The sequence below is a fragment of the Galeopterus variegatus genome, unplaced genomic scaffold (genome assembly GCF_000696425.1).
Source record: "Galeopterus variegatus unplaced genomic scaffold, G_variegatus-3.0.2 Scaffold4827, whole genome shotgun sequence".
Classification (NCBI taxonomy): Eukaryota; Metazoa; Chordata; class Mammalia; order Dermoptera; family Cynocephalidae; genus Galeopterus; species Galeopterus variegatus.
This window is the reverse complement of record NW_007730938.1, coordinates 69091-81949: the sequence shown is the minus strand read 5'-3', so window position 1 is coordinate 81949 and position 12859 is coordinate 69091. Positions and strand designations below refer to the sequence as shown.

At 39.9% G+C, this 12859-nt stretch overlaps 1 protein-coding gene across 1 annotated transcript in view; it reads left to right on the top strand.

Annotated features, from left to right (window-relative positions):
• Positions 1–2563: 2563 nt before the first annotated feature.
• Positions 2564–12859, top strand: part of LOC103603852 (ceruloplasmin-like) — a 34525-nt gene continuing 24229 nt past the window's right edge. Inside the window, exons 1-5 of the mRNA XM_008588443.1 lie at positions 2564–2718; positions 3481–3731; positions 5450–5662; positions 8131–8289; positions 11944–12186. Coding sequence (XP_008586665.1) covers positions 2564–2718; positions 3481–3731; positions 5450–5662; positions 8131–8289; positions 11944–12186 — 1021 coding nt within the window. The remainder of the gene's footprint in view (positions 2719–3480; positions 3732–5449; positions 5663–8130; positions 8290–11943; positions 12187–12859) is intronic.

The window sequence follows — 12859 nt, the reverse complement described above, 5'->3', positions numbered from 1 at the left end:
TCAGAGTGACTATGCAAGTCACCCCAAATCACACAGCTAGTAAATGGTGGAACGGAACTGGAGGTAAATCTGTTTGATTTGGGTGCACTTTGCACTTGTTGGGGTACCAGCTATAGAAAAAATGCCAACTGAATGGATCCTCTGTTGTCCACATTCCAGGGTAAAATTAATGTCCTGTGAAGGTGAGGAAGAAAGTCACAGAATTTGGGGATGAAGGGACATTTGAAAACCCGTTATGGAATCCTGCCCCCACCGATGGGTCCTTCTACAGCTGCTGGTCTGGGCCACTGTGACAGGGAAGGACCTGTGGGCCTGCAGTTTCCAACTTTCCAACCCAACTGCATCTCTTCCTTGAGGCAGAGAGTGAGTCTCAAATCCCTCTCTCCTGTGACACACTATGACTGTCATGGGGCTTCTCTCCAACCCTTTCAACTGTTTTTCAAAGGGTACAGGATGTAAACCCTGTTCTCTTGTTTCTCCTGTGGGTGATTTCTCTACTCCCAAGGTCCCTCCAGGGCTAGTTTTTCTGAATTCCTTCCAACATCTTCTGATGACATTAAAATCTGCCAAAGCAGTGGACTGTTTGCCCAACTTCCTCTTAAAGCTCACCAAATGATTCACAAATACGCAGAGTTTTGTGATAGGACATTCTGTAAGCTTTGACTTGTGTAGAATTGAGCAATTGTTGCTTATGAGGAAGAATTGTAGCCTCATTATTTTTAATGCAACAAGGAGAAATCCAAACACTTTGCTAGTTTTTAAAATGAAACAATATATAAATATATTCTCACAAAAAAATTTTTAAATAATCTTCTCTCTTCCTCTCAGAATGATATTTAGTTATATATGTATCCTTTCGGACATTTTTTTAAGTGTGTGTAGATATCCATATGTACACATAGGAAAAATATACTTTGTGTTCTAAAGATAAACTATAGTGCATTCATAAGAGGAAAAACTATGCTGCAGTTAAAATGAAAAAAGAAGACTTCTAGGTACTGATGTATAAAGGTCTCTAAGACAATAGTTGAGGGATAAACACAGGCTTCAGAATTATATTTGCCATATGATTGTGCTGCCTCAGTGTTTCTAACTGTGGGTATCTAAACCTAAATCAGAACACCAGTCTGACTCTTGAAAGGCACTGTGGCTTTCAAATTGTAAAATCTTAAATAATACCTAATACCAATAGATATCCCAACACATGATACACAAAACAGATCCATGGCTTCTAAAAACTCCTGCTCAGTTTCTTACTTATTGTAATCTTGGCCAAGACACTCTATTTCCTCAAAAATTTTTTAAATGTATTTTTGGATATCTCCAGGAGATATAAACAATAAAAAGAAGTGGCTCCTAATCTATAGGAGTTATAATCTATTGGGATAGAGAATATACCACATGAAAATTTAAGCAACAATACAAAGCAGCATGTATTGCAGATCCAGGAGATATAAACAATAAAAAGAAGTGGCTCCTAATCTATAGGAGTTATAATCTATTGGGGTAGAGAATATACCACATGAAAATTTAAGCAACTACAAAGCAGCATGTATTGCAGACCACGATCCAGCTGGTGAATTCAGAAAGGGGGTGTCTGCAAGCTGATCTGGTCAAGGAAGGCTTCACTGAGGATCTGAAGCTTCATTCAAGCTGTGAAGAATGGTAAAAATCTGACTAAGAAAGGGAGAAGCCAAGAGAGGTATTATCAGGCTGGGAAATCGGTGTGAATAATTTCAGATAAACTCAGAAAGCACATTGTGACAGTGGGGGAAAGGGATGTAAATAACACTTATTAAATATTGACTGTATACCAGGCTCCTTGTCTGTGTCCCCAAGCTCCTCTACAACATGTGCTGTCTCATTTAATTTTCACAACTTCCTAATTGGGTAAGTAATACTATTATCATGTTATAAATTTAGAAATTGAATTACACAACTACACACAGCCGGTAAGTGACAGAATTAGGGGTAAAACACCCAGCACTTTCTAATTCCAGATCTTATGCATTCTCCCCACCTCACACCATGTCCCTAAGACAACTTCCTAAAGGGAAAGGATCCTGTAAGTGAATTATGGAGACAAAGTTGGAATATCAGATTGGGGGCTAAATTATGGATAGTCTTTTATGTCAAAAAATTTGATGATAATATTAAAAAAGACTGAAATGACAAGGAATTGAAATGATCATCTAGGGGAATAACTTGATGAAAGTAACATTTAAAGAAGAATAATCTGGGAATGATATGTAGGATAGACTAGAACAGTGAGAAAATGAGGCTGGACACTGGACAGGAGGCTACTTCTACAATTTAGGAATACGTAAGAGTAGTCCAGGGAGAACCCATCTATCCAGTACGTTGTGCCACATTTCCCACAGCCCAACTAAAGAAAACCAAATGAATTTGGAATAGAATTGACGTCTATGCAAATAAAGACAGATGAACAGCTCTTATGCAACCCTGATTTATGATAGGGACTCAAATAAAGCTAGCAAGCCTGGATTATATAAAAGGAAAGCAAGCGCGACTCAGTTAGCTTCTCCAGGCTCAGGACTTTAACATGAAGGCCGTTTTATCACTGACCTTTCTGTTTTTTATTAGTTCTTCAGGTTGGGCAAAAGATAGGCACTACAACATAGGCATTAAAGAAACTACTTGGAACTACGCTCCTTCTGGTAAAAATACGTCCAATGGAAAGCCTTTTTCAGAAGATCAGTAAGTAATACCTTTGCACTGAAAAAGTTATTTTCAGAAGCAAAAGTTGATAATTGTTACTCATTGATAAAATGCTAATGAGGAATTTCTCATGACTGACCCTTTACAGGCACGTATGCTGTTAGGAACACTTTCTTTGTTTAGCATAAGCATGGTATGCAAGGCAGATACTAATATAAATCAGAACTTATTATTTCTTGAAATAATCACCGCTCTTGCCCTCCTGACACCTTATTTCAGGGACCGTCTCTAATTCTGTTTACCATCAATTTTGTTCATGTGGTACTCAAGGTATAAACAATACTTTTCTTTCTGCTGTCCTCATTTTGATTTTTCTTTTCAGATAATTGGGGGGAGAAAATCTAGAAGTTATTAGTGGGGTCCTGATTTACCATGATTTTTGGGTAAAATGCTGGGGCAATTCTACCCACAAATCCACAAATTTATTTAAACGTGTCAGCAATCCTAAGTCACGGGAATTGATCTGATGCTCAAGAGTAACCTTGAAGTGGGGTTGGAAGCCTACATGCAGTGCAGTCCAATTCGGTGCATCTTGTAAACCACAATGCCACGTGAGTTCCTTGCTGCATTCATACTTGAGCTCTTCATCCAGTACCTCAGCAATCTGCTCACCTACAACACCTTTTTTGACTCCCTTCACATTTTCTCCAGCATGTTTTAGTTGGTTTAACACTTTTTTCCTTTCCTGTCAAAATTTGTTAAAGTTCTCTCTCTCTCTCTCTTTTTTTTTTTTTTTTGCAGAGAGTTTCAGTCCCAAACACAACAAGAAGAAGATCAAGATAGAAAAAAATATGTTTATAAAAAGGCTTTGTATTTTCAGTATACTGACAACACATTTCAAACAATCATTAAAAAACCATCCTGGTTGGGATTTTTAGGCCCAATAATTAAAGCAGAGACTGGAGATGTCATTTATGTACATGTAAAAAATTTTGCTTCAAGACCCTATAGTTTGCATCCTCATGGACTCACCTACAGTAAAGAAAATGAAGGTAAGTAGATCCCCTTTCCTTACATTCCTGAGCTGTTGCTTGTGGATAGGATGTGCACCAGACCTCAGGAAGAGCAAGGTAATCATGAACTGGTTGTCATTATGAACCAGGCATAGTCTGGGGTGAACGCAGACACATACTTCTGGTGTCTTTAATGTTTATACCCAAGACTGTCCTTTTCCAGTTTCTCATCTTGAATGAGTGACAGCCCTTGTGCAATGCCTAAAAAAGAATTTGTCTTCACTCATACCTTTTCTTCACCTTAAAAAAAAGGTTTCTTGTTTGTTTTTGGCTCTGTTTTTTTGGTAGGAGACACTCATAAGCTAAATGTGAGGTTGGCAGAAATCCTATTCTGCACCCGTCTCATTTCCATTTCCTAGTAGATGAGGACCACCCTCTTGAAAAACATCAGTGTCGAGAGAAATCACTGCCTTCCAGACAGAGTCTTCTCACTTACACATCTACAGTCCCAGCTGCGTGATGGTGCTGGGAAAAGGAGGGGAAGAGAACACAAACAGGGTTTTGCGAGGCTTCAGGAGACAAGGAAAGCTAGGGAAAGAGAGCTTGGGCCTGTCAATGGTGGAAAGTAGACATTTGTTCCCAGTGTTTGACATATGTTTCTTTAAAGGTGTGCCATCAATTTTTAGACAACTTTAGTCCCACTTGAGAAGAGTACCACTGGTAGGATGGGTGCTTCTTCCAGCAGAGGCTCTAGGAAAACACAGGCAGTGGGAGCGTTATATGCCATTCCATGATCCATCAAAATTATTCTGCCATGTTACACAACCATCTTGCAATGATCGCTGCCTCTTAAAAATGCTATATATCATAGACATATAATGGGATAAATGGTAACAAAAGTTTGTTTTTTCAATTGTTTTAATTTAACACTCATGAGTTAGACTGAGACTTGATGATTCCCTCAGGGCAGCATGAGGAAGAAGCTAGAAAATGGCCTGAATGAATCCTCTGGACTGAGACAGACTCAGAAAATTGAATGGGCAGCTGGGCAGGGAGAGAGCACAAGTCAGTAAATTTCTTCACGTTCAGTATGAAGCAAGAGGGTCCCAAACGATGGATAGAGAATGGGAGGCTGCTCTTGCTTCAAATCATTTTATTAAATAAAGGAATTTTATCCATAATAGGATCCCACCCACAAGGGGTAGGGATCTGAGGTGAAATTCTAGCCAGAGAAGAAAAAATGGAGAGCAAGGTCCCAAGTTCAGAACTGAGGTAATGGCTCAGGGTGACATAAGTAAGCTATGGAGAAGGCCACTTCAGACTGCAGTAGGCTCCCTGGAGGTAACGCGGGTACCTCTTGATGTCCTGGGTCCCCAGTCTGACTGGCAATAATAAACAAAATATGGAGAGAAATTCAGGAGTACAGAGGTCACCTCTATATTTAAAATCTAGGCACATAGTAGGTGCACAAGAAACATTTGCTGAATCTATTAGTAAAGGTGGTGCTAGTCTGCTAATATACTGCCTGCCTCATTCCAATTTAGTCTAGAAACTGTGGCTAAGCTGAACATTCAAGTGGAAGCCAATGAAGAGAAGTTTAGGGAGACAGGAGGCAGAGGAGAGGAAGGGAAAATGCACAGTTTGTTCAAAAATACAAATTAACATATATTCATGGCTTACTGGAGAAAGTATAAGTCACGTTCAGAACAGTGCTGTCTAATGTTTACTGTAACCACACTGCAGAGTATGTTTTCCAGGTGCCCTCTATCCTGACAATACTACGGGCCTGCAAAAGGAAGATGACCACGTGGAGCCAGGGAAACAGTATACTTACAAGTGGTATGTAGATGAGAATCAGGGGCCTGGCCCCAGTGACAGTAACTGTGTGACAAGGATTTACCACTCCCATTTAGACAGTGTAAAAGATGTGGCTTCGGGACTTGTTGGAGGACTTCTGACTTGTAAAAGAGGTAACATATTTTTAAGATCTCATTGTAGAAATAGAGTCAACCAAAATGTGTGGGTTCTTCCCTGCTCTCATAGAGGAATTTTGCTGTCAGAGGAGCTCCATTTTCCTGCTTAGACCTTGATTCTGTAACCAAGAATGTGAACTTGCCATCTTGGACTTTGAGCACCAGAGGGTGATTTTAAGTGCAACCCTCAGTTCAATCAATAATGCAGGCTGGTCACTAGGTGGTAGTCAAACACAGTGAACTGCACTTCAGCCAGTTACTCTTACAGCAGAAATAATCCTTACAAGGAGGAAGCTTTACTGATATGTTTTTAAATTGCAAGGAAATACAGAGCTTTTATATTCCAATTTGGTTCATTATAACAAGACCGATGAGGTGACAGCACTGGATTATAAAGTTAGTGAGCAAATTTAACTTCCTATGACAATCAAACTGTAAAACTTTAAGTGAACTACCAGTTCTGTATAATAAGTATTTTAACAATTTCAGTTTTCTGTAACAAACACATCATTTCAAAGTTACAGATAACATTTCTTTGGAGATAAGTTTTTAAACCAACTTTTGAAGAGCTCATTGACCTTCTCTAGTGTGCAAGGAACACAATTGTATGATGACAAGATACAGAATAAGTGTATGCTTAACTTTAGTCTAAATGTTTCCAAACTTTCTCCTTTTTCAATTTAACAATGATAATTAATGCCTTGCATTCTCACCATGTATGTGAATTGCCATGAATACTTCCTTGATCACAATTATTCTGACTTATGCCCATAGTTTCAAATGTAAGGTTGATATAAAATATTTGGGGCTGATAATAATTTTATATTATATTGTATTTATATATATATATTATATTATGTCATATTTATAGTATACTAATTTTATTCCCACTGTCCTAGGCACTTTTCTCTTTGTTTAATCCAAGCCCACAGAGTGATGATTCTGGGTCATTTGTTTCCACCTGCATACTAACGAGTCTGAAACCTTTAGTCCCAACTCCTCTACTGATGGTCAGGCTGGCAACTTGGTATCTCCACTAGGGTGTTCCACTGGTGCCTAAATCTCATCATATTCCAAAACCCATCATCTGCTCCTGCCCTGAATCCCTCCCTTGATTCTGTGTTCCCTGCCTTAGGAAAGGCCCTGCCAGGCCCCGTTTAGTTGCTGGAGACAGGACCCTGGGCAACATGTTCCTGCTTCCTTCTCCCTCATGCCCCATTAAACACATCAATCAATCAAGTCTTGCCAGTTCTACTTCCTACACATCACTAGATCAGCTCATTTCCCTCCAGCTCCACAAACTCTAACCAGGCTCAGGCCACTGTGGTTCTTTTGCCAGGATGCCTCCAACAGACGCATGGCTGCACTACCAGCCTCTAGGGCTTCCCCTTTCAGTTCATCTCCACTTGGTTTTCTGTCTGAGGGTTGGGGCGAGGGGGTGATTCTGCGAGGCCAAGCTGATCCTATTGCTCCTTTGCTTAAAGTCCTTTAGCGGCTGCTGATTATTCTTATACTAAGACCAAACTCCTTACCACCTTAATTGCTGCGTGGAATTTTCTCTCTAGACATACCCCAGCAAATTCCTACTCACCTTTTAGATAGAAACTGAAGTGTCACTGACTTCAGGGAACATTTCCACACCCAAGATTCAGTTAGCTGGTCCCCAGTGCCCTGATCTTTTCTACTAAAGCACCTTACACAATACTATACTGTATCACTTATTTATTGATGACCTACACTGTTGATTATAAGCTCTGCAAGGGTAGAAGCCTGTCTTGCTCACTTTTATGGACCTAGCACTTGCTGTAGAACCTAACACATTACAAATGTTCAATAAATATTTGTTGACTAGGGCCGGCCCGGTGGCGCACTTGAGAGTGCGCCACTTGGGGGTGTGGCGGTGCTCCCGCCAAGGGTTCGGATCCCATGTGGAGACCAGTTCCCGCTCACTGGCTGAGCGCGGTGCGGGTGCAACACCGAGGGTTGCGATCCTGTTGCCGGTCCCCGGTACGGGCGTGACACCAAGGGTTGCGATCCCGTTGCCGGTCAGTAAAAAAAAAAAAGACAGAAAGGAAAAAAATATATATATATTTGTTGACTATAAGCATAAATGAATAAATTAGTTAATATAAACTAGAGTTGTGATTAGTTTGAGGAAGCACAAATTCTGAGAATATGTACATAGAACAATCTCATGTGATAATTGTTATCAGATGTGGACACGCCAGAAAGTTACTGATGTGCAGTAAAAATGAGTATGGATTCTTTAAGTTTGGCTTCATATAAATATATATAATGTGCTTTTTAAAGTTTTTGTAATCTTACATCACAAACACTTACCTTTTCCATGTGCCCTAACAATTGACAAAACTGTAGATCCTTTTTCAATAAAAATGTTGTATTTTTAACAATGGTTCTGATTATTATCTATATGAAAAATGAGAAATTTTGTTTGTTTGTTTCAGGGACGTTGAATGGAGACATTGAAAAAAATATCGACAGGTCCTATTTTCTAATGTTTTCTACTATTGATGAAAGCGAAAGCTGGTATAACAATGAAAATAAGAAAACGCTGAATGAATCTGGCAAAGTTAATACTAGTGATTCTGGCACTCTCATGCACTGTAAGATTAAAAAGAACTTTCTCATTTATATTATCCTATAATCCTAACTGCTGTGATACTATTTAGTGACTTCCCTTTGTCAAAATCTGTTTAGTTGAGTTTATATTTTTCAGTTTTTCGCTCAGGGTATACTGGCTGACATGCAAGTCATCTAGTAAATCCTGCCCATTTCCAAAGTTTCATACAAGTAATGTTTGATAGATTTGTGTTCTGAAGTCTGATACTGATTGAAAAGAGATGGTAAAAACACAGGAAAGATGTAATTTTAAGTAAAAAAATATGATAGAAAAACAAAGATACTTGGCTGGCCAAGTATCTAATGAAAATGTGTTTTCTCCCCCTCCCCCAGTCTCTAGTAACCACTACTCTACTTTCTACTTCTATGAGATAGCTTTTTTAGCTTCCACATATGAATGACAACATATCTCTCTCTGTGCCTGGCTTATTTCATTTAACATAATTTTCTCCAAACACATCCATGTTGCTGCACATGGCAGAATTTCGTTCTTTTTTTTATAGCTGAGTAGTATTCCATTGTGTACATATATCACGTTTTCTTAACCCATTATTTGTTGAAAGACATTTAGGTTGATTCCAACTCTTGGCTATTGTGAATAGAGCTGCAATAAACACGGGCGTGCAGGGGTCCCTTCAACATGATGATTTCCATTCCTTTGGATATATGCCCAGTAGTGGGATTGCTGAATCATATGGTAGTTCTATCTGCAGTTGTTTCAGAAACCTCCATACTCTTTTTCTGTAATGGTTGTACTAATTTACATAAGAGTTCCCCTTTCTCTGCATTCTCACAAGCACTTATTTTCTGTCTTTTTAATAATAGCCATTTCTAACTGGTGTGAGATATCTCAATGTGGTTTTGATTTGCGTTTCTCTGATGATTAGTGATATTGAGCATTTTTTTCATATGCCTACTGGCCTTTTGTATATCTTCTTTTGAAAACTGTCTATTCAGTTCCTTTGCCCATTTTTTAATTGGATTTTTTGTTCTTTCACTACTGAATTGTTCGAGCTCTTTGTATATTCTGAATATCAATTCCTTGCTGGATACATAACTTTGCAAATATTTTCTGTTATTCTGCAGGTTATTTTTTCACTCTCTTATTTCCTTTGCTGTGCAGAAGCTTTTTAGTTTGATATAATCTCATTTGTTAATTTTTGCTTTTGTACCCTGTGCTTCTGAAGCATTATTCATAAAAACTTTGCCCAAACTATGTCCTGAACTGTTTCTCCTATGTTTTCTTCTATAAGTTTTATAGTTTTGGGTCTTACATCTAAGTCTTTAATCCATTGTGAGTGGATTTTGGTATATAGTGAGAGAGAGGGGTTTAATTTCATTCTTCTGCACATGGATCTCCAGTTTTCCCAGCACCATTTATTGAAGAGGCTGTCCTTTTCCCAATGTACGTTCTTGGCTCTTTTGTCAAAAATCAGTTTGCTGCAGGTATGTGGATTTATTTCTGAATTCTCACTTCAGTTCTATTGGTCTGTTTTTGTGCCAGTACCATGCTGTTTTGATTACTATCATTTTGTAGTATATTTTGAAGTCAGGGAATGTGATACCCCTCACTTTGTTCTTTTTGCTCAGGATTGCTTTGGCTATTCAGGGTTGCTTGTTCCATATAAATTGTTGAATTGCTTTTTCTATTTCTATGAAGTACGTCATTGGTAGTTTGATGAGGATTGCACTGAATCTGTAGATCGCTTTGGTTACTATGGTCATTTTGATAATATGAATTCTTCCAATCCATGAGCATGGGCCGTCTTTCCATTTTTGTATGTGTCTTCTTTAATTTCTTTAGTCAGTGTTTTATAGTTTTCATTGTAGAAATCTTTCACCTCCTTGGCTAAATTTATTCCTAGGCACTTTATCTTATTTCTATTGTAAATGGAATAGATTTCTTTTTCTGCAAGTTCGTGGTTGATATATAAAAATGCTACTGATTATTGTATGTTGATTTTTTATCCTGCATCTTTATTGAATTTGTTTATCAAGTCTAGGAGTTTTTTTTTTTGGTAGAGTCTTTAGGTTTCTATATATGTAAAATCATGTCATCTGCAAACAAGGGCACATTAGCCAAACTGTTTCTCATTCAGATAAGTGTGCATACAATGGCTCAAAGATTCAGGAGCAAGTCTTAGAGGGATGTGACAGCTGAACTGTTTTTCTGATCCAGGAGCATGGGTGCACTTTGGCTCAGCTAGCTGAGTGCAGGTCTGCTGGTGGCCCTTCCACTGTGCCATTTCTTGGGGCCTCATGCAAGGTCATGCTTCCCTTGTTGGTTCAGGAACTAGTCCACCAGGGGCACAGATGCTGAGCCATTTCTCAGGAAGTGGGTGAGATGGAGCTGCAGTCTAGGGCTCATCCAGCTGCTTCTTGAACTGTTGGTAAGGCCACTAGGCAGGCCTGCAGTGAGGGGGCCCAACCAACCATTTCCCAGTTGGTCAGTGGGGCTGCTAGGCAGGCCTGCAGTGAAGGGGCCAGTCCAGCCACTTCTTGGACTGTTGGCAAGGCTGCTAGGCAGGACTGTTCAGGATGGAACCATCTGGCCAGTTCTCTGGGAGGACACATATGCACTTTATTTCTAGTGGTGTGAGGGCATGTTTGTTAGGGTAGAGACCCTGTGATCTGTTTGGAGAGGGGGAGGCTCAGTCAGCTGGTAGGGCTAGGGGGGAGGTAGAAGAGGAATGAAGGGCAGTCTGCCTGAGGAGGATCTGCCTGTCTGATCTCTGATCAGGGACGTGAGGGTACATCAGTTTAGCAGGATTAGGTTGGCTTCCCGGACTACAGAATTAGAGTCACAGCTGCTGTGAGCCCAGGCTTCAAGCTGCCCACATCAGGATGTTGTAGCCTCTCCTGTGAATGTGCTGGGACAAGAACGGGGCTTAAGGTGGAGTGGCTACTGGACCCAGGGCAGGGTGCATCCCCAGCAAGAGCTCTGGCTTCAAGCTGGCACCGTCCTGCATCGGCTTGGGTCAAGAGAATGTGGGGGTGGGGAGTACGGTTTGTGCTACTGTTCTAGAGCGATGCAGTGCATGCATTCTAGGCCATTCCCCACACTTGGCTCTGGCTTGGCCCACCAGTGGATTTGCCAGCCTCTGTAATGAGGATGGGGGTTGGTGTGGATCCTCTGCCTAACTTTTCACCACAAGGGAAAATTCCTCCCATGCCAATCCTAGTGTCAGAGACGTGGTGGCTGAGGCCATGTGCCTTTGTCTCCTCTTCATGCTGCCATCCTGGGCTTTCGTGCTCCACAGGGATCTCACCAGTCTCCTGCTGTACTCCTGTGTTTTTCCACAGATGCTCCCTCCTGCCAATATTTAGCTGTCTGTTAGTTGTCCTGGTCCTTTTCTGTGGGAGGAACGCACCCTGGGCACCTCTAGCATGACGTCTTGCCCTGCCTCCTAATGTTCTGTCTCAGCTAACTTTTTCCTCCTCTCTCTAAAACCTTCGTGCTCCCCTCACTTCCAATCACACCCAACATGTATCTTTTACATGAAACACACATCAAGTGTCATAGATTATGTGCGAGAACAATGTTGACACTACAAGGTTAACAGGAGGAAATGCATAGAATTTTTACCAGGTGGTCCTGATGTACTGTGCTTGACAGGTTACTATACATTTATTTTCAGCAATAAATGGATACATGTATGGAAGTCTGCCCAATCTCACCATGTGTGTGGAAGACAGGGTCAAGTGGTATTTTGTTGGCATGGGTGGTGTAGCTGACGTACACTCCATCTACCTCCATGGACAAACTCTGATCTCTCGGAATCACAGAATGGACACCATAATGGTCTTCCCTGCCTCACTGGAAGATGCCTTCATGGTGGCCAAGAGCCCTGGAGAGTGGGAGCTGGGCTGTCACGTATATGGTAGGGATTTGTTACTTTTGCATAATACAAGGTTAGAGAACTTCCAAGATTACAACCCATTATAATGTCTCATCTTACAAATGAAATTGATATCTAAGAAGGTGATATGATCCCTTTTGGAAATAGTCTGTGATGAAAACAGAACTGGAATCCAGCCCTTGACATTTTTCACTCTATGATAATAAACCCTTTTAGATATATAGGATTTTGTTGTTGTTTTTACAAAAAACTTTTATATTCATTAGCCTGTGAGCCTCACAAGAACCCTGCATGTCAGACAGAGGAGGTATTCTTACTTTTTTTTAAATTGAGGAAATAAGTTTCAAGAGATTAAAACACTTGCCCAAAACCCTTAAGAAGCAGAGCCAGGAATTATATGCAGGACCAAGTAATTCTAGTTCAGTACTCAGTAAACCTCCTTATTTTAGTTTATTTTTCTCTTCAATCACATTTGCCATTTAATGATAGGGTAGTCAGTTATGAAGTTATTGATCTTTTTATTCTTAAATATGATCAAACTCTATAGATGATTATATAAATGTTTTATTTTTCAATCAGAAAACTAATTGTCACTAGAACTGAAGAATTAATTTTATTTTTCGGGTACAAAATGGATTTTACTTCTCTGATCAACATATTTCTTTTTGTAAGTCCCAAACTTTTGTTAGTACCA